A 22,808-nucleotide genomic window follows, 5' to 3' on the forward strand; every position below is an offset into this window, starting at 1 on the left:
CGCGCTTCCAGGATCACATCTTAGGAGAAGAAACCGCCTGTACAGGCAGTCCTCAAGTTATGACCGTTGGTTTAACAGCCGTTCAAACTTACGACCTGGCTGAAAAAAGTGACTTATGACCGGTCCTCATACTTACAACCATCCCAATGTCGCCGTGATCACATGACCAAAATTCAGGCAGTGGCAACCAGCATGTATTTATGACGGTTGCAGAAACCCGGTGTGTGTGTGTTTGTGTGTGTGTGTGTGTGACGTATGGGATATTCCCAACCAGCAAAGTCAATGGGGAAAGCTGGATTCCCTTAACAATCTTGGCAAAATAGTTAATTAATCCAAGTCCAACTCACTTATGTCCACTTGACTTAGCAACAGGGGCTCCAGTCCCAAACATGGTCATAAATCAAGGACTATCTGTAGAAAACTCAAGGGCCAGAAGGATTGTTGTGTTTTTTTTTAAAAAAAAGCCAATTCCCAGAAGCAAGATCTATGGCCAATTAAACTCTACTGCCGACAATTGAAAACTCTGCTAAAGGCTGAGAATAACTATTGAACGGTGCAATTTTACTATTTTTCTACCTGGCAGTTAAATTCATGCTCGGTGATAAACGGAGAAAGCTCAATTCTAACCTTCTGATTTATTGACTCAGTGGATGGAAGAAGGATATCAGTTAACAGTAAAAAACGTCAACAATTGATCTCAAGCATACGATGCTAAAGTACAAAGGTCTCCAAAAATAAAAATCGATAATGAAAATTAACATTGCCTTCCTATTTTCGATTTATATTTTCATCCCCCTACCCCCACCCCCCACCCCGTTTTTTTTGTAATCTCCTGGGGGGGGAAAGAAAAATATTCCCTGCAGATTTACATCTGTCCTTGTATATTGACTCTAGACGCATTAACTTCCTATAATTATAATTTATCACCTTTACAAGTCAGCTGCAAGCACAAAATGTTTCTTTTGATTGAATGGAGCCTTCGGGGGCTTAAATGAAGAAGCAATTGGGCTGCTTTGGCTGTGTAATTTGGGTGCTTTATTACTCTTGACAACGATTAGATTGTTCTTGCTTTCCTGCAGAGTTTGCCGTGAGATTCCCAGGCAGCCCAGATCTTGCACAATGATACAAGTATACTTCAATTTACAACCGTTTATTAAGTGACTGAAGTTAAAGCATTGAAAAAAAAGACTTATGACTGTTTTCCACACTTAAGACCGTTGCAGCATCCCCATGGTCATATAATCAAAGTTTGGATGCTTGGCAACTGGCTCGTATTTATGACCCTTGTGGTGTCCCGGGGTCCTTTTGCAACTTTATGACATAACCAGATTCACTTTACTGGTAGTCCTTGACTTATGACATTTCATTTAATGACGATTTGAAATCACAACAGCATTGAAAAAAGTGAGTTATGATATCTTTTTTTTACACTTACGACCTTTGCAGCCTTCCCGTGGTCATATAATCATATAATCAGTCAGATGCTTGGCACCTGACTCAGATTTATGACAGTTGCTGTGTCCCTAGGGTGGCGTGATCCCCTTTTGCGACCCTCTGACAAGCAAAGTCAACGGGGAAGCCGGGCTCACTTAAGAACCAAATTACTAATTTAATAACTGCAGTGATTCGCTTAACAACTGTGGCAAGAAAGGTCGTACAACGGGACAAAACTCACTTAACAAATGTCTCACTTAGCGACAGGAATTTTGGCCCTCATTTGCTGCTCTAAGCCGAGCACTAGCTGTACAATCGTATTACTAACTAAGGCCCTGCTTAGCAAGAAATGTCATAAAATGGGGCAAAATTCACTTAACAACTGATGCTTGGCAAGGGAAATTTTGGGCTCAGTTGTGGCCATTAAACGAGGACTACCTGTATTGAGGATCACCTCCTAACCAGCAGTAGGCAAAACAGCTGCAGGGGACCAATGTTCGCTGAAAAACTCAATCCCACCACTAGATGGCAGCAACGTTGAGACTTTCAGTCTCAATGGTTTTGAAAACTCCTATTCTACAGCAGTCTTTTTTTCTGAGTAAGCAAACCTCCCACCCAGCAGCTGTTTTGAAACCCGGTTATTAAAATTCCACAACTGTCCCAAATTTGCCAATCATAATCATAATCATAATAGTAAAGTTGGAAGGGATCTTGGAGGTCATCTAGTCCAACCCCCTGCTCAGGCAGGAAACCCTATACCACAGGGGTGTCAAACTCAATTTGATTGAGGGCCGCATCAGCATTGCGGTTGCCCTCAGGGGGCCGGGTGGGTGTGGCCTGGATGGGCGTGGCCTAATTGGCTGGGCGTGGGTAGAGTGCGTATGGCCTACTGGGTGGGCGTGGCCAGCTCTACATCGTTGGCATCAAGGGTGCCTATGGGGGCCTGGGCAGGAGTGGGACAGATCTGAGGGTCTCTGGCAGAAGGAGGGTCTCTGGGCCAGGGCCAAGGCAGTGGGGACCATTCCCTCACTGTTTCCAGGATGGCTTCGTGGGGCCTCATGAAACCACTTCGCGGGCCGGATCTGGCCCCCGGGCCTTGTGTTTGACATGTCTGCTATACCATTTCAGACAAGTGGCTGTCCAGTCTCTTCTTAAAAACTTCCAGTGTTGGAGCACCCACAGCTTCTGGGTGGCAGGTTGTTCCACTGGTTAATTACCGGTAAATAAATTAAATAAAAATTAAATTAAATTAAATAAATAAATTGTTCTCACTGTCAGGAAATTTCTCCTTAGTTCCAGGTTGCTTCTCTCCTTGGTTAGTTTCCATCCGTTGCTTCTTGTCCTGCTTTCAGGTGCTTTGGAGAATAGCTTGACTCCCCCCTCTTCTTTGGGGCAGCCCCTGAGATATTGCAACACTGCTATCATGTCCCCCCTCGTCCTTCTCTTCATTAAACTAGACATACGTTTAAATTCACATGTACCTGGCCAGGCTCTTAAAAGCAGCCTTTCCATCAGGATCAACGTCACAGATGTTCGAAGCTGGAAGGAGCCTTGTGATGCCAAATCAAGGAACCACACACCATATATACTCAAGAGCAGGGGCCTTCAAACTCGGCCCTTTTATGACTTGTGGACTTCAACTCCCAGAATTCCTGGCTGAGGAATTCTGGGAGTTGAAGTCCACAAGTCATAAAAGGGCCGCGTTTGAAGGCCCCTGCTCAAGAGGTACAGGTTGTCCTTGATGTATGGCCTCAATTGAGCCTCAAACTTCTGTTGCTAAGCAAGACAGTTGTTAAGTGAGTTTTGCCCCATTTTACATTTTTTCTTGCCACAGTTGTTAAGTGAGTCCCTGCAGTTGTTAACTTAGTAACACGGCTGTTAAGTGAATCTGACGTCCCCATGGACTTTGCTCGTCAGAAGGTCGCAAAAGGGGATCACGTGACCTCGGGATGCTGCAACCGAGGCTTCCCCACTGACTTTGTCAGAAGCTGACCAGGGTCCGCAGGATTGTCTGGGACACTACACATCCTCTTCACAAGCTGTTTTCCTTGTTACTTTCTGGGAGGAGGGGGCTCCGTGGTATCCGAAGCAGAACCCCCAGATTCAGTCCCAGTTTTGTTCCATACAATATAAACCTTGTGAACTTTAATTACGTATTGAAGATGGGCAGTGATTAATATTTATATGTTGCTTATATGTTTAAGGGTGTAGATCTATACATAAGTTGTATACTGTATAGTATGTTTAAATGTGTGTTATGTATGGGTACACTTTGAGAGAGGCAACTAAATTTCATTTTTAACCTGTGCCATTGTGCCCACAGTAAAAAAAATGACAAAGGTCTGTCTGTCTGTCTGTCTGTCTGTCTGTCTGTCTGTCTGTCTATCTATCTATCTATCTATCTATCTACCTATCTATCTATCTATCTATCTACCATATGATCCTGGAACACTGCAACCGTCATAAATATGAAGTGTCCAAATTTTGATCACATGACCATGGGGATGCTGCAATGGTCACAAGTATGAAAAATGGTCATAGGTCACTTTTTTCAGGGTTGTAATTTCAAGCGGTCACTAAATGAACTGTTGTAAGTCAAGAACTGCCTGTAAACATGCAGGAAGCCTGTCTGTCCCTCCCGCCCAGCAGATCTCACCCTGCTAGGGTTAAAACTGCCTGTTTCCTCTCCACTTTTCTTTCAATTTACCGGTGTTGCAACTCTAAGCTCAGCAGCCAGCAAGCCTTTTAATAATAATAATAATAATAATAATAATAATAATAATAATAATAATAATAATAATAATAATAATAATAATAATAATAATAATAGTGTTGGAAGGAACCTTTGAGGTCATCTAGTCCAACCCTCTGCTCAGGCAGGAAACTCTATACCAGGGGTAGGCAACCTTGGCTCTTTTATGTCTCGTGGACTTCAACTCCCAGAATTCCTGAGCCATTGTGGCTCAGCTTGGAAACCTCTCCCTTTCCCCTCAGCATGGCTGGCTCAGGAATTCTGGGAGTTGAAGTCCAGCAAGGCTCAGCTTGGAAACCTCTCCCTTTCCCCCTCAGCATGGCTGGCTCAGGAATTCTGGGAGTTGAAGTCCACGAGTCATAAAAGAGCCAAGGTTGCCTAGCCCTGCCCTAGGCCAACCTTGGCATCTCTATGACTCGTGGACTTCAACTCCCAGAATTCCTGAGCCAGCATGACTCAGCTTGGAAACCTCTCCCTTTCCCCTCAGCATGGCTGGCGCAGGAATTCTGGGAGTTGAAGTCCACGAGTCATAAAAGAGCCAAGGTTGCCTACCCCTGCCTTGTACCATTTCAGGCAAATGGCTGTCCATTCTCTTCTTAAAAACTTCCAGTGTTGGAGCATTCACATCTTCTGGAGGCAGGTTGTTCCACTGGTTAATTGTTCTAACTGTCAGGAAGTTTCTCCTTAGTTCTAGGTTGCTTCTCTCCTTGACTAGTTTCCATCTGTTGCTTGTCCTTTTTGTGGGTAGTAATGCAGAGCGCAGAGCAAACTTTTTTTTTTTTTACACTAAGAGAAGTTCACTGAACCTTGTAGAAAAAGACCAATTTTTTGAGACCCTCATTTCCTGGAAAATCTGGGTGATGACAGAACTAGTTCACTGGGAGGTTTTCTGCCTTCTGCACAGAGCAGCCTCGGCAATTATTGCAACCTTTAAAAAAATCTGAGAAGTTTCAGGGGGAAATGGTGCTGTCTTACAGCTGCTGCTCTGTTTTTGTTTCCTGGGATGTCTTTTAATAATAATAATAGTAATAATAATAATGATGATGATGATGATGATGATGGAAGGGAGCTTGGAGGTCATCTAGTCCAACTCCCTCAGGCAGGAAACCCTATACCATTTCTGACAAACGGCTGTCCAGTCTCTTCTTAAAAACTGTATTTTGTTTTCCTCTACCATTAGTCCTCGGCTTGCAACAGTTCATTTGGTAACTTCGAAGTTGCAACGGCACTGGAAAAAATGACTTTTGAGCATTTTTCAGACTTAACGACCGTTGCAGCATCCCCACGGTCACGTGATTTGCATTTGGATGCCTGACAACTGGCTTTATGACGGTCGCAGCGTCCCAGAGTCACGTGATCCCCTTTTGCGACCTTCTGACAAGTAAAGTCAATGGGGGGGGGGGGGAGAAGCCAGATTCACTTAAAAGCCGTGTTACTGATTTAACGACTGCAGTGATTCGCTTAACAAAGGTGGCAAGAAAAGTCATAAAAATGGGGCAAAACTCACTTCGCAAATTCCTCACTTAGCCACGTAAATTCCGGGCTCATTTGTGATCTTAACTCAAGGACTACCTCTATTTGATTGGAGGCTGCCACTCATGTGAAATGGGGGAGGGGCTGTGTAAATTAAATAAATAAATAGTAAAATCTGTTGAGAGTCAGGGGGATTGTGGGCCAAGGATGTGGGTTGCCGAGTTGATAGGGATCAGTTGGTGCAAGAGAGGACATCTTTTCAGTCTTTGGAACAGGGGTCCTCAAACTTGGCCACTTTTAAGACTTGTGGACTTCAACTCCCAGAATTCCCCAGCCAGCCATAGCTGGCTGGGGAATTCTGGGAGTTGAAGTCCACAAGTCTTAAAGTAGCCAAGTTTGAAGATCCCTACCTTAAATCCTCCTCTTTCCTTGTACAGCAGGTTAAATCCCCCAAGCTGGCTCAAGGAAATAAGCCTCAGCTGTGACTCAATGCAACACGGCATAACAACGGTCGAGTTACCCCAAGACTCTGAACTACAAAGGGCCTAGCAGCTAGCCCTACTGAAAACTAGCCGCCTGTGTTTTGCGAACCCCATCGGTGTGGGAGGCACCACATTGCACACATTCTTCAGCCAGAAGCAGGAGTGCCAAGCGTTGTGAGTCCCTAAAAACTCCCGTGCTGGAGCTTTTGCACAGTGTCTCCTGCGTACACTGCTCATTTCCTTAAAAGTCTGAAAGTCAAGGTCAATATAATGAATCCTCGACTTACGAACAGTTGTTTAATGTAAAAAAAGATGCCCATTTGGGAGAGTGGATTCAGACTTAACCGCTGCGAGATTTGCTTAACAGCTGCCATTATGAAACGGTCAGAAAAGTTGGGTCTGCTCGTGCGGTGCCTCGACTTACGACTGCAGTGACTTAGGAGCAGGATTCCTGTCCCAATTGTGGTCGTAAGTTGAGGAGTATCTATATCTGGCAGTAAGCTGGACACGACAGTCCTCAACTTACAACCATTTGTTTAGATGCCGTTTGAAGTTACAATGGCACTGAAAAAAAAGCCTTTTTAAGAAGAGGCTGGAGAGCCATTTGCCTGAAATGATATAGGGTCTTCTGCTTGAGCAGGGGGGCAGGCTAGAAGACCTCCAGGGTCCCTGTTCTGTTCTGTTCTCTTTGCCGCTGTATCCTTCGAAGACTCCGATCTTTTGAAGCATCTTTTGACAAAAGGGGACAGACTGGACGATGGGAACTACTTCAATAAATAGGAATAAACAATTCGGGAGGAATTGGTTCTTAGCGACTTTTCAGACTCACCCATGTTATTGTAGTTGCAGCTTTCAAAAACGTAGACCTTTTAACCATATTTAAAGTTAATTTGAAAAGGTGCTTCCTAACTCCTGATTTTTTTTATTATTATTATTTTTTGGCCAGGCCAATCTTTTTCTTGCATCTTTGTTTCCCCAAGTTCAACACACTCAACTCACGTGCTTTTTGGAATGAGATGGTTTTTAATGATAACCTTCTCAACAGGACTAGGAGCATGGTGGTGAATGAACAGGATTGCCTAATTCTCTGTTAAAGTCAGATTTTTTTTAAAAAAAAGTATTTTGAAGAAAAATAAAGAAATAGCAAAGGGGAGCTGCTGAAAATCAAACCCCCAGGTTCTCCCTTTGCGCATGTTTTCAGCAATGCTTTGGGGTCCCCAAAATATCCCACTGACGTGAGCCAGAATCCTAGATGACAGGATTCTTCCAGTACAATGTTTTTCAATCTTGACCATTTTAAGATAGGTGAACTTCAACTCCCAGAATTCCCCAGCATGGCTGACTGGGGAATTTTGAGAGTCCACTTATCTTAAGGTTGGCATGGGAATTCTGGGAGTTGAAGTCCCACCCATCGTAATCTTGGCTTAGGAGTTCTGTGAGTTGAAGCCCACCCACCCTAAAGTTAGAATTCTGGGAGTTGAAGTTCATGAATCTTAAAGTTGGCTTGGGAATTCTGGGAGTTGAAGTCCACACACCTTAAAATTGCCAAGATTGAGAAATGCTGTTCTATTCTTGAATGGCCCCAACTACTATGGTGGCCATTTTGGGAACACGCCCACTGCATGCTTGCCAAATTCCAGATAGGACCCTCAACTCAAAAAAAAAACAAAAACCCAAAACAAAATAATAATGGGATGTGGGGGTGCTTGCTGCTCTCTGAGCTTGGTGGTTTCCTTGCAGGCATTTCATTACCGAACTATGTAACGTCATCAGTACTATATGGGGTGAGAGGAGGAGGAGGACGACGACAACGACTGTTGGGTCCTTGGTGCTCTCTGAGCTTGGTGGTTTCCTTGCAGATGTTTCATTACCCTACTATGGGGGTCTTCAAACTCGGCCCTTTTATGACTCATGGACTTCAACTCCCAGAATTCCTCAGCCAGGCACGTTGGCTGAGGAATTCTGGGAGTTGAAGTCCATGAGTCATAAAAGGGCCGAGTTTGAAGACCCCTGCCCTACTAGGTAACATCACCAGTGCTAGAAGGGAGTGGGGTTTGCAGAGAGGAGGGAGGAAGGAGGAGGAGGAGGAGAAGGAAGAGGAGGAGGACTGTGGGGTCCTTGGTGCTCTCTGACCTTGTTTGTTTCCTTGCAGACGTTTCATTACCCAACTGGGTAACATCACCAGTGCAGTAATGAAACCTCTGCAAGAAAACCACGAAGCTCAGACAGCACCAAGGACTCCACAGCTACAAATATAAATAAAGGGATGTTTCTCTCTTTTTCAACAGCAAAACAGCAAAAGGAACATAGGCTCTTCTTTGAAGGATCTATGAAAATTTCATCCTTGGTGGATCTCCCACAGCTTCCAGCATGTCTCTTACCTCTTCCCACTGGTGAATGTAGCGGATAAGACGGGAGAGACGCAGCAGTCGCAGGAGACTCAAAATTTTGGTGAAGCGGACGATGCGCAAGGCCCGGGCGGTCTTGTAGACCTCAGAATCCATGCCCTTCTCCACAATGAGGAAGATATAATCCACAGGGATAGAGGAGACAAAGTCCACCACAAACCAGGTCTTCAAGTACTTCTTCTTGATCCGCTCAGGATCCAGAATGATCTCCGTATTGTCCTCAAAGACGATGCCCGTCCGGAAGTTCAAAACCAGGTCCATGAGGAAGAAGGTGTCCGAGACCACGTTGAAGACGATCCAGGGAGCTGTGGTCTCCTCTTTGAAGAAGGTGATGCCCACAGGAATGATGATCAGGTTGCCCACCATGAAAAGCAACATGGTGAAGTCCCAGTAGAACCTAGAATGAAAGGAAAAAGGTGGGAATCAAGACGTGGGAGAACATCGGAACAAGCCCTATCGGGTCAAAGCTAGGTTATTGCTGTCTTTGCCCACCACAAACTTAAGACACTGAGTGGATGTATTCAGGTAGTATACTAAATTTAGTCTGCATTTACCTTAAGTTTGCTTTTTTTTCAAGAGGATCTAGGGTTTACTGTGCAATCCAAGAATGTCTTGTGTTACAACAGGGCTCTTCAAACTTGGCCACTTTCAGACTTGTGGACTTCAACTTCCAGAATTCCTCAGCCAGCCAAGTGTTAGAACATAGAACATGGAATATAATCAGAGTTGGAAGGGACCTTGGAGATCTTCTAGTCCAACCCCTGTTCAAGCAAGAGACCCCATGCCATTTCGGACAAATGGCTGTCCAGTCTCTTCTTTCAAACCTCCAATGATGGAACACCCACAACTTCCGCAGTTCCACTATTTAATTGTTTTCACTGTCAGGAAATTTCTCCTTAGTTCTAGGTTGCTTCTGTCCTTGATTTGTTTCCATCCATTGCACCTGCCTTCAGGTGCTTTGGAGAACAGGTTGACCCCCTTTCTTTGTGGCAGCCTTTCAAATACTGGAATACTGCTATCATTATCACCCCTAGTCCTTCTTTTCATTAAAGCTTTATCCACCACAGTGCTCAAAACCCCATTCCCTTCTACCACAGTGGGCAAAATTGGGCTAAAGGATCATATATTTTTCTTGATTAGTAGAAGACTGCCTACTTTGCCCACAGAAAATCATGTTTGCTCCCAGATGCTTTACTTTAGACAGGAGGGGCAACTTAAAATCCCCAGAGTTCAGTCGGAAAATTGCTGGATTCCTGGCTGACTGGGTTGCATTCGCACATGCTAAGGCCTCCCCCAAGCCCAGCTCAGATTAAAACCATCAAGTTCGCATGTCGTGTGAACGCAGCACGTTGGTTGGAAACTGAATAACAGAATAGTAATAGTAATTGGAAGGAACCTTGGAGGTCTTCTAGTCCAACCCCCTGCTCAAGCAGGAGAACCTATACCATTTCAAACAAGAGACTGTCTAGTCTCTTCTTAAAAATCTCCAGTGTTGGTGTTCTGTACCAGCCTGCTACCGGCCCTGCAGCAAAAGCAGGGACAACCCCTTTACAAACGGCAAGAGGCTGGAATAAAGCCTGCCAAATTTATTAACATAAAACAGAGCAAGACAAGACATCAACCATGAAACAGGAGCTATGAAACAGGAACTATCCAAGCGGTTGCCTTCAGCAAACCAGCCCTCCCACACATTCCCCTTAAATACAGTTCAGGGCGTGGCTTCTCTCTGCCTCCTTCTGAGGTGCCCCATTGCCTTCCTCTGTTTACTCCTGATTGACTGCCTCCTGCGTGGGGCGTCCTTGAACAGGGCCAGCTGTGGGTCATCTTCATCCACGCTGTCAGGCTCACACAGCTGGGTCTCCGTCGTGACCAAGTGGGAGGGGCCCGGCTGAGGGCTCTGCGGAGCCTCAAGGCCATCATCAGCAAGCTCTTCAACACCCCCCGTCCTCCTCCTCTGAGTCGTCCGACCCAACTGCCGAACCCACAGGCTGACCCTGAATCACAACAGTTGGAGCATCCATGATTTCTGGAGGCAAAGCTGTTCCACTGGTTGATTGTCCTCACTGTCAGGAAGTTACTCCTTGATTCCAGGTTGCTTCTCTCTTTGATCAGTTTCCAACCACTGTTTCTCGTCCTTCCCTCTTGTGCTTTGGAGAATAGAATAGAATAGAATAGAATAGAATAGAATAGAATAGAATAGAATAGAATAGAATAGAATAGAATAGAATAGAATAGAATAGAATAGAATAGAATAGAATAGAATAGAATAGAATAGAATAGAATAGAATCTGGAAGGGACCTTGGAGGTCTTCTAGTCCAGCCCCCTATCCCATTTCAGATAAATGACTGTCTAGTCTCTTCTTAAAAACCTCCAGTGATGGGGCGCCCACAATTTCTGGGGGCAAGGTGTTCAAACTGGTCAAGGGTGTTAAGGTTTGTAGCCATCTTCTGTTTATACTCTTCTTTCTTTTTCTTCAAGCACCTTGGTGCTCTCTGAGCCTGGTTGTTTTCTTGCAGACGTCTCATTACCCAACTAGGCAACATCATCAGCGCTAGAAGGGAGCGGGGTTTTGCTCTCTGTTGATGTGCAAGTGACTTTCCTGTCACTGGTGAATCAGAGCAAGTCACTTGTATACAAACTGATCAAACAAGGACCTACGTTCCTTTTGCTGTTCAGGGGCATTTTAAAAAAAGAGAGAAGAATCCCATTGTTTATAGAAAAGGATATTTGTAGCTGTGGAGTCCTTCGTGCTCTCTGAGCTTGGTGGTTTCCTTGCAGAGGTTTCATTACTGCACCGATGATGTTACCTAGTTGGGTAATGAAACGTCTGCAAGGAAACAAACAAGCTCAGAGAGCACCAAGGACCCCACAGTTGTCCTCCTCCTCCTCCTCCTCCTTCCTCCCTGCAAACCCCACTCCCTTCTAGCACTGTGTTGTGATTCAGGGTCAGCCTGTGGGTTCGGCAGTTGGGTCGGACGACTCAGAGGAGGAGGGGGGTGTTGAAGACCTTGCTGAGGGGGTTGAAGATCTTGCTGATGATAGCCCTCAGGCAGGCCCCTCCCACTTGGTCACCATGGAGACCCAGCTGTGTGAGCCTGACAGTGTGGATGAAGGTGACCCACAGCTGGCCCTGTTCAAGGACGCCCGACGCAGGAGGCAGTCAAGTAGGAGTAAACAGAGGAAGGCAATGGGGCTTCTCGGAAGGAGGCAGAGAGAAGCCACGCCCTGAACTCTTTATAAAGGGAATGTGTGGGGAGGGCTGGTTTGCTGAAAGCAACCGCTCAGATAGTGTTTCAAAGCTCCTGTATCTTGGTTCGTGTCTTGTTTGTTTTTGTAATAAATTTGGCAGACGTTATTCCAGCCTCTTGCCGTTTGTAAAGGGGTTGCCTTTTCTGCAAGGCTGGTAGCAGGCTGGTACAGAACACACTGATGATGTTACCTAATAGGGCAGGGGTCTTCAAACTTGGCCCTTGTATGACTTGTGGACTTCAACTCCCAGAATTCCTGAGCCAGCACACATGCCTGGCTGAGGAATTCTGGGAGTTGAAGTCCACAAGTCATACAAGGGCCAAGTTTGAAGACCCCTGTAGCAGGGTAATGAAACATCTGCAAGAAAACAACCAAGCTCAGAGCACCAAAGACCCCACAGTCTTCCTCCTCCTCCCTCCCTCCTTCCTCCCTCCCCCCCCCCACAAACCCCACTCCCTTCTAGCACTGGTGATGTTACCTAGTTGGCTAATGAAGCATCCGCAAGAAAAAAATAAGCCAGCTTGGAGAGCACCAAGGACCCCACACTTCAACCCCAAGCTACAGATATTCTCTCCTATCGGTATCTTTATAAGGTACTTAAAGCCCAGATCCTTCCTTTTTTTTATTAAATCCCAAGATAACAAAAAAAGAGCCTTGGTGGAGCAGTGGGCTAATGCCTCCTTAAGTAACACCAGCTGCCTGCAATTAGTGCAGGTTCGTGTCCCACCAGGCTCAAGGTTGACTCAGCCTTCCATCCTTCCGAGGTAGGTAAAATGAGGACCCAGATTGTTGGGGGCAATTAAGCTGACTTTGTAATAATGCCGCTTGGGGGGGGGGGCGAAAGCCCTAATAAGCAGGCATATACATAGAATGAAGGCTACTGCTAAGCTTGTAAGCCGCCCTGAGTCTTCGGAGAAGGGCGGGATATAAATGGGATTAAAATAAAAATAAAATAAAAAACAAGCATGCAGGAGAAAGCGAAGACTTGGGATACTCTATCTAGAGGTTCAGAGATAGACGTTATGGCTAAGCTTCTTATCAAAATGTTAAACTACAGAAACGTACAATAAAATAAACCCAGGTATATCTGTCATCCCAAAGACGACAGCAGCTCACCACACAGAAAAATCTTTTGGGGTCAAAACTACCATGGATGATTTTCACAGGAGGAATGCAAAGAAAAAAACACCCTGAATCCCTTTTCAATCTCTCTCTCTCTCTCTCTCTCTCTCTCTCTCACACACACACACACACACACACACACACAAATCAGGAAGTATCTGTCCCACTTCTCCATCCTGCTGGAAGCCTGGGTGACCTTCTGCAGATGCCTGCAAGGTCAAAAGCAGATAGCCAAGGTTTTTGAGCTCCACTTTAGCCACAGCTTCTTTAGCGTCGCTCTACAATTTGCCAGCCAGAATTTTTTTTAAAAACAAAATCAAGAGTTTCTCCCTTGTCCTCAATCCACCCCAAGAGGCACAGAATACAAATATGGATGAATCGGAGGGAAAAGCGAGAGAGATGATAATTTATTTATTCTCTGACTTTTCACATATTTTTTTTTGGCACCGCCCTCCCACTGCCATTATAATAAGACCGTCTTTTATTTCTGTAGGAGAGGAAAAATTATTTCCCCGCCAGTATTTATAATTTTTATTTTTTTGCGGCATCGGTTGCTTTTTCCCCCCCCCAACAAGCTGGCACCGCTGCTGGTGTTGAAAGAAATATGCACAATTGGAATAACTGTGGCTTGTGGTTTTTCTATTTACCCCCCACCATTGCCATTCCTGTTTGTTTCTCTGTTGGGCATAAAATATTTGCCTGGAGCAATGAAGGGAAGCAGCCATACTTGATTTCCTGTAATGATTGCCTGTGGAAGGGGAAAATTCTGCCAGTCATCTCAGAGACAGGAAAATTAGGATTTAGGGAATGCTGTGTTGGGTCCTGGATACCCTTCAGATCAACCCAATAGCTACAGGTAGACAAGTAGTCCTTGACTTACCTGTGTCTTCCCGAAAGTAAGGCCTACCCCGAAAATAAGCCCTAGCTTGATTTTGGGGGGGGGGGGATAATATAAGCCCTATCCCAAAAATAAGCCCTAGTTTTGGGGTGAGACACACACCTAAAAAACAAGCTAGGGTGAGGGGTGGGGGGTGGATCTGCCCCACCCACCCCGCACCTGCTAACCTTGCAGCCAGGACTCTCCTTGCCGGCCTACTTCTTCTTCTGAGGCCTCTTTTGCAGCCAGGCCTGCATTTCTCAGTCACAGGGCTTTCCGGAAGGCCTGTGCAGCCAAGAAACCGTGCTATGAATTCAATCCATAGCTCGGTACTCAGCTGCTTAGGCCTTTTGGAAAGACCAGACTGCAAAATGCAGGTCCGAATGCAGCTGCAGAACTTTGGCCCCAGAAGAAGTGGACTGTCTGGGTGGGGCTGTCGGTGCCGGAGGTAAGGCCTACCCCAAAAATAAGACCTGGTGCCTCTTTTGGAGGAATAATAATAATAATAATAATAATAATAATAATAATAATAATAATAATAATAATAATAATAATAATACCTGATCTTATTTTCAGGGAAACACGGTATAACAGTTCATTTAGTGATTGTTTGGAGTTATGATAGCATTGAAAAAAGAGATTTATAGCAATAGCACTTAGTGGGTTATATTTATGACAGCTGCAGTGTCCTGGAATCACGTGATCCCCTTTGGTGACCTTCTGTCAAGCAAAGTCAATGGGGAAACCATATTTACTTAACAACCGTGTCACTAATTTTCCAACTGCATGCTTGTGGCAAGAGATCGTAAACTGGGACAAAACTCATTTAACAACCGTCTCCCTTAGGAAAGAAATTTTGGTCTCAATGGTAGTTGTAAATTGAGGACTACCTGTGATAGGAATTCTGCCAAAGCAGTGAAGTAAATAGAGACATGTTGCAACTTTGTTGTTATTTTTTGTAATATATTACTATGGTTAGATGCACATTCAGCCAGATGTTTAGACTGAGTTTGATGTTTTTATCCACCTATCGTGTCCTTCCCAAAGCCCTGAGATAGGCAGATGTTGTTTGTCTGACGATGTTGAAAGTCTCGTTGCAGGATATCAGCTGTTCCGAGTCTCAGCTTCTGCAATTGACTGATGGAGATTTTTGTCAATGGGGTTCAAGTGGTGCGCCAGCTGTTTTGGAATTTCAGCCAAGGTGTCTATCACTATTGGTCCTACCCAGTGCTTTTTTTGTAAAAGAAAAAGGTGCCGTAACTCACACATGTCATACAACCCGCCTTGCCTACCCTACAAGGTTCCATTAAAAAAAGGTGCCGGAACTCCGTTCTGAGCGTTCTATGAGAAAAAAAGCCCTGGTCCTACCACTGCTTTTCTTGTGTCACAGTCATTTTGCTTCTGTTTGCGGGTCTTTGTATTTTTTGATTTTTTTCTCCAGTTCTTTTTCTTCTCTTCTGCTGTCTTCGGGTCCTGCCATGTCCACTATCCAGGCTTTTTTTTTTTTTTACCTAAAAACATATTTATTTGAACAAGCCGGCCTGGTCTGATGGGTTAGGGTTGGGGTTTTAATATGTTTTTAATACTGTTTTAAACTTGGGCTAAATATTTAATCGTTTTTTAACTTTTGTATTCCGTTTTTTATATTTATTGCCCTGTACACCGCCCTGAGTCCTTTGGGAGAAGGGCGGTATAAAAATATAATAAATAAATAAATAAATAAATAAATAAATTGTTATTCCTGGGTTGTTGTGAGGCAGGTGCTTGTCTTTGAATTCCCGGAGCAACTTACTTTCTTCATTTTCTATTACTTTTGTCTGTTTTGCGGCCCACCAATTCTTCCTTACTGGCAAATAGTATTTCTCTCAGATCTTCCAATGCACCATTGTTGCTACTTCGTCGTGCCATTGTTTGTAGTCCGTCTGCGCGATCTTCTTGCAGTAGCTAAAAAGGTGGTCCATTCTTGCTTTCTTCAACTTCTTTGCAGAGGCGGCACTGGCTTCGGGTGATGGCCGTGGTGGGAGAGTGGTTAAAATGCAGTAACTCTCTTTTTGACTCTGAAGTACCTTAATTCATCAATCTCCCTGTGCCCTGTGCGTTCCCACAGAGAGGGTCTCCTCAGGGTGCCACCGATCAGAGAGTGTCGATTGGTGGCCCCCAGGGGGAGATCCTTCTCTGTGGGCGCTCCGGAGCTGTGGAATCAGTTACCGGTAGAGCTCCGGATGGCGCCCGATCTTCGCTCCTTTCGTCGCGATCTCAAGACGTTTTTGTTTGTACAAGCCGGCCTAGCCTGATGGGGGATTGGTGGGGTTTTTTATTCTTGTATTCTTAATATTATCTTTGGGGTTTTATAATTGTAATATATCAATTGTTTTAAAATCGGGCAATTATTTAATTTCTTTTTAATATTTGTAACTTTGTATTTTATTCTTGCCCTGTGAACCGCCCTGAGTCCTCAGGGAGAAGGGCGGTATAGAAATATTATTAAATTAAAATTAAATTAAATTAAATTAAATTAATTCAGGGTAGAGTTTGGGCCGCTGGATGGAGCTGAGAATTAGCTAGCCGGATGCCCCTCCTGATGCCACACGGAGTTTTCCGCAGATATTTTTTTCTTTGCACCCTTGGAAACAAATATCTGCCTCTACCTAGGATTGAACTTTCAACCTTCTGAGTAAGAAGTGAGTTTCTCCATTGCTAGGCCACCATGCCACTCAGTGGTTCGAATGCAGTACTGCAGGCTAACTCTGCCCACCGCCTGGCGTTCGATCCTGACCGCAGCCTTCCATCCTTCCGAGGGCCGTGAAAATGAGGACCCAGATTGTTGGGGGCAATAGGTTGACCTTTGTATACCGCTTAGGGAGGGCTGTAAAGCACTACGAAGCGGTATATAAGTCTAAGTGCTATTTGCTGTCTGTTGCTGTCTTCTCAATTTTGGATGTATTTATTTTTTTTATATCCTGACCGTGTTAATACTTTGCCTTGCCGTTTGGTATTTTTCATTCGGCCATTCGTGTAGGTCACTTTGGTCTCTCCGGTACTCGGCAAGCCTTCGAGATGTAGTAGCTTCAGTGCATCTTCTTCACTGCCCTTTGGATATTCTTCCAATGCCTTTTTTTAAATTCTTCAACCGTCTGGTGCTTTTGCAACACTCCACGCCCACCTTTTCTCTGAGTAAGTCAAATCTGTCAACGTTGCTGCTGCGTGGATGAAGGGTATGATTCATTCTCACTATTTCTTTTTCCCCTGGCCTTCCTATCCAGGGCTTTTAGTTCTGCTTCAGTCCAGTCCATTATTCCAGCTGTGTATCTAATGACTGGAATTACTCAAGTGTTAATTGCCTTAAAAGGCATTTCCTCCACTGAGTTTGGACTTTTTAAGATCTTCTTCATTCACGGGATGCAACCTTTTTTCTTGACTTCAGTGTGCGTGACGCGGTCAGTTTGAAGGATGCCCGGGTATCTGTAGGGAGTCACTTTCATCCAGACTCTTGTTATTTTCATAGGGCATCTTGATTCCTTCAGTTTTCATTATTTCCCCCCCCCTCTTGATAAGTGAGAGTGGCGTGCTTCTCCAGTCTGAATTCGGGAGAAATATCTCGGCTCTTCCCTCTTCTGGTGGATTCTGGCCAGTGGTGGGATTCAGCCAGTTTGCACCAGTTTGGCAGAACCGGTAGCTAACTTTTTGTTGCCCAGGCCCACAATGGACTTCGGGAAGTGGCATCCAGACAGAGAACCGGTGGTTCACATATTTGAATCTTACCACTCATTCTGGTTGAAACTCAGATACTTTGGCCACCTAATGAGAAGGAAGGACTCACTGGAGAAGAGCCTAATGCTGGGAAAGATTGAGGGCAAGAGAAGAAGGGGACGGCAGAGAATGAGGTGGCTGGATGGAGTCACTGAAGCAGGAGGTGTGAGCCTAAATGGACTCCAGAAGATGGTAGAGGACAGGAAGGCCTGGAGGAACGTTGTCCATGGGGTCGCGATGGGTCGGACACGACGTCGCAGCTAACAACAACAAGAACAACAACTGATTCTGGGCTGGTTTTTGTATGCAAAATCAATCCGTTTTGGGAGGGCTGGGAGGAAATAGAAAAAGTATCTTTTCCAAAAAAAACAAGTTTCTAAAAAAAACAACACTTTCACTTTACTGAGATTTGTCATGCCTTCACTGCATTTTACAGGGTTTTCCCCCCCCTAAAAAAAAACTGGGAGGGGGACACATTGCAAGAAGCCTATGTGGGATGTCTCCCATTATACCCACCCCTCAACCTTTTCCTGATGGCAAAATGTAACCTGAGCTTGTACAACAGAAATTCTCAAAATCTTTTTAAAAAAAGCTGAAATGTTGCAAAGTTTTCAGCTGGGACAGTAGCCCCCCCCCCCCGAAATGTTGTCTACCCCTGTTCTAAGTTAGGAGTTTTTTTTACTAAGCCTCTGCATGCTTGCCTTGGATGCCATTTCACAGATGAGGAAAACTGAGGCACCGCAAACAATTCCAGCAAGCCGTGCCAGCACTGGTTAAATCAGAATTCGACTATCACCAATCCACAGGTACATTACGCTCTCTTTTTTTGTCTTCCTTTTCTGCTTTCCCTGCCTCTTCCCCAAAGGGAACGTGAGCTGGTCCCAAGGAGTCACTTAATATGTCCCACTGCATCAGACCAAAGCGAAAAAAAGTCAGAAGCTCTTTTATAAGAGTCATCTGTCATGGCTGCAAATTATCCTTGGGTTGCTGCAAAATACAGCTGGCTCCCTTCTTTAAACTTAGCCTGGTTTGTCCAGCTCACCTTCTTTCAGGCACTTATTTTATTTATTTTTTATTTTATTTATTTTTTATTTTATTTTAATTCCATTTATATCCCGCCCTTCTCCGAAGACTCAGGGCGGCTTACAAACTTAGTTAGATATATTCCTGCAGATAAACAGAATGAATGGAAAAGAAAGGCTGGTGTTGGACAGACCACTGGGCGAATGAACCAGATAGGCGGAGGGAGGGAGGGAGGGAGGGAGGGAGGATGGAAGGAAGGAAGGAAGGAAGGAAGGAAGGAAGATGGGAGAGAAAGACATAAGGAGGGAGGAAGAAAGTGGGAGGGAGGAGATGCAAGAGGAAGAAAGAGGAAGAGAGGAAGGAAGGAAGGAAGGAATGGGAGAGAGGGAGGGAGGAGATTGGTGGAAAGAAAGGAGATGAGAGGGAGGAAAGAGATGGAAGGAAAGAAAGAGATGTGAGGGAGAGAGGAAATGAATGAGAGGGAGGGAAGGACAAAGGAAATGGGAGGGAGGGTAACCCAATTGCAAACTATGTTGAATTGAAACCTGAACTTTAGGTAGAATGCCAGAAAAGATTAATAAACAAAAAGCTTCTATATTTGATCCTGCACGTCACAACAGCAGCAAGAATAATCTTTGCGCAATATTGGGGGGAAAAAATGAAGGAGTACCACCCGAAGGAAGAAATAATTAAAAAAAATATTGGAACGCGCAGAGATGGGACAGATTAACTATGAGATTAAAAGATAAAGAAGAAACAGAATATTACCAAACCTGGGAGTCATTCTACAAATGGCTAGAGAGGAACGAACCAAGGATTAGGAATTGATTCTGTATTAGCGCTTTTGAATCCAGACGGCACGCTGGTTGAAAAATTAACATACGTACGTACGAGAAAAATTAATACAATTTTTTTAAAAAAAAATGAAATGGGAGGGAGGGAGGGAAGAAGGAAGCAAGGAAGGAAAGAGGAGGGGGGAGGGGGGAGAAAGGAGATGGAGAGAGGAAGGGATACAGCCAGCCATGTGGCAAGATAGTAAAGAACGTGCAAATCTACCAGTGTTTGGGTTCTAAAGATCTGCCAGTCAAAACTGTGCCCAGCACCTCCTAAGGCAGACATGTCAAACACAAGGCCCGGGGGCCAGATCCGGCCCGCGAAGTGGTTTCATGTGGCCCCCGAAGCCATCCTGGAAACAGTGAGGGAACGGCCCCCACTGCCTTGGCCCTGGCCCAGAGACCCTCCTTCTGACAGAGACCCTCAGATCTGTCCCACTCCTGCCCAGGCCCCCATAGGCACCCTTGATGCGAACGATGTAGAGCTGGCCATGCCCACCCAGTAGGCCATACGCACTCTAGCCACGCCCACCCAGTAGGCCACACCCACCCTGGCCATACCCACCCGGCCCCCTGAGGGCAACTGCAATGCTGATGCGGCCCTCAATGAAATTGAGTTTGACACCCCTGTCCTAAGGACCGAGCGAGATTCACCAGAGATTTTAGGTTTGCCCACTTTCCAATCAATTATCAGCAAACTAAGAGAGCACAGAAGACCCCACAAGAAATATAAGTGCTCTGATGACCCCAAAGCCCCCCACGCACTTGGCTCCAGAGGAAGACATGAAAATGGAAGAACAGCTGCCCGGCCTTTTCCTATAAGCCGGGAAGGATGGAAGCCCGGATTCAAAGGAGCAGAAAAAGATTGGGAACAGGGGCCTAAAAGATCGAATTTATTTCCTCTTAAAAATGCATCTCCCTTCAAGTTACAGGGACAGACATCTCAAATCCGCCGAGAAATCTCTGGTTTCATTGTGCTATTTTCTGGCTTCTTCCCAACCGGCGGGCGTTTCTCCAGGAGAAAAGAGAGAGCCATCACCGTCATGAAGCAGAATATAGATTTCAGGAAAATAAAAATAGGACACTTAAAGCAGAGGATGGTGGCGGGGAGAGCAAAAGATTCTTGGCTCTCCTATAAAACCAGGCTGCCAGTCGAAACCTCAAGAAAATCCAGAGGCTTCAACTCCCAAGGCCAAAAAGTGGTGGGAGACATCATAAAAAAGGTAAAGGTAAAGGTTCCCCCGCACATGCGTGCTAGTCGTTTCCGACTCTAGGGGCCGGTGCTCATCTCTGTTTCAAAGCCGAAGAGCCGGTGCTTGTCCAAGGACGTCTCTGTGGTCATGTGGCCGGCATGACTAGACGCCAAAGGCGCATGGAACGCTGTTCATATCAGGGGTTAAATTGCCAATGTTGCTTTTAGACACTTACAATAGGTATCCGAGTTACAGGATACAGAATAATAGGATTGGAAGGGACTTTGGAGGTCTTCCAGTCCAACCCCCTGCTTAAGCAGGAAACCTATAACATTTTGGACAAATGGCTGTCCAATCTGTTCTTAAAAACTTCCAGTGTTGGAGCACCCACAACTTCTGGAGGCAAGCTGTTCCACTGGTTAATTGTTCTCACTGTCAGGAAATTTCTCCTTAGTTCCAGGTTGATCTCTCCTTAATAAGTTTCCATCCGTTGCTTCTTGTCCTGCCTTCCGGTGCTCTGGAGGATCCCCCTCTTCTTTGTGGCAGCCCCTCAAATATTCAAACACTGTTATCGTGTTACCCTAGTTCTTCTTTTCATTAAACTAGCGTACCCAATTTCTGCAACCGTTCTTCATATGTTTTAGCCTCCAGTCCCCTTAATCATCTTTGTTGCTCTTCTCTGCACTCTTTCCAGACTCCCAACATCTTTTTCACATCACAGTGACCAAAACGGGATGCTGTATTCCAAGTGTGGCCTTAGCAGTGCAAGCAAAGTTGTCACCATCAAGATAAAAACTCGGAATCTCCAAGTCAAGCTTGGCTTAAGGAAACGAAAGGGGACAAACTGTGCAGTTGTCTTGGAAATGTTATGGAAGTGGTTTGCCACAGCTTCTTAGTAGGGTGTCGAGACTACATCTTACGTATTTGTTGGTCTTCCGTCCAAGAATAACTTTAGTTTTAGTATTTCTCGTTTTAATGTATTTTTTTTTATGACTGTAAGTCCCCTAGTGTTACCTCTAAGCGATAGGAGTGACGGATAAGTGTAATAGAATAAACAGCAGTAGACATTAGACTTATATGCTGCTCCATAGTGCTTTACATTCCTCTCTGTGCGCTTTACAAGGTCAGCATATTACCCCCAATGATCTTTGCTGGCTGGGGAATTCTGGGAGTTGAAGGCCACCCAACCTAAATTGGCCACGTTTGAAAAAAACACTGTTCTGGGATGTGACCAATTTCAAAAGGACAGGCTACCTTTATACCCTCTTCTCTGATTCTTGCTTGCTTTCCAGTCTTCCCTAATTTCTCAAATTCCACACCGGGGCTAATTTGAGATTGGCTGGGAATTCTGGATGTCATCGTCCTACCATATCTGGATGCTACCCGAGGTAGGGAAGGCACCAGGTGGTGCTAAACTCCAGATCTGCAAGGCTAAACTATGGCCTTTTTGCCAACACTAACACTGTTTTTGTTTTGGCTACTGCTAGTAATGTCATTGGCTTTGGATTCCGTCACCATTCCACAGAGAAGTCATTTCCACATTTTGGAGAGCTAGTGTGCTGTAAAGCCAGGGCTTTTCAACCAGTAGTACGGGTACCACCTGTGGTACATTGGCACCTGGCAGGTGGTACGCAACCATCCTAGAGCAGTGGTAGCGGGGGAGGGGAATGAGCTGAACCAGTGGCAGCACCGCACAAGCCTGAGCGAGAGACGGCTGGAGCTGCAGGGCTGTCAGGGCTCAGCGGAAGCGCCAGGATCAGCACCAGTCTCCAGCTGGAGCTCCTCATTTATCCTGGCACTTCCGCTGAGCCCAAAAGAAACGCCGATCAGCTGGAATGTTGCAGCGTCTCCAGGGTCTTGTGATTAAATTCAGATGCTTGGCAACTGATTCATATTTATGACGGTCAGTGTCCAAGGGTCATGTGAAGTGACCAAAACCTGCTGCAACCACCCAGCAGATGGAGGGGGGGGAATAAAAACCAAACACCCCCCACCCCACCCCCACTGCCAATCCTCAAAAGAAATGCTCACAACAATGAAAACCTCGTACAGGAGGAAGAGCGCCACCGGGCGGGCAGGCAGGTGTCTTGCTCGGCTGTGGCTTGGGGGGCACTTTTTTCAGTGCCATTGTAACTTCGAACAGTCACTAAGCGAACTGTTGTAAGTCGAGGACTACCTGTACTTCATCACTTTTTTCTTTCTTTTTTTTGG

General features: G+C 45.3%; 1 protein-coding gene across 1 annotated transcript in view; it reads right to left on the bottom strand.

Moving 5' to 3' along the window:
- The window catches only part of HCN2 (hyperpolarization activated cyclic nucleotide gated potassium and sodium channel 2), a gene marked incomplete at its 5' end in the record, with an annotated part of 92,035 nt that overhangs the window by 15,000 nt on the left and 54,227 nt on the right, over positions 1–22,808 (bottom strand). Inside the window, one exon of the mRNA XM_081320989.1 lies at positions 8,523–8,946. Coding sequence (XP_081177115.1) covers positions 8,523–8,946 — 424 coding nt within the window. The remainder of the gene's footprint in view (positions 1–8,522; positions 8,947–22,808) is intronic.

The sequence above is a fragment of the Vipera berus genome, assembly GCF_964194415.1.
Source record: "Vipera berus genome assembly, chromosome: 1".
NCBI lineage: Eukaryota > Metazoa > Chordata > Lepidosauria > Squamata > Viperidae > Vipera > Vipera berus.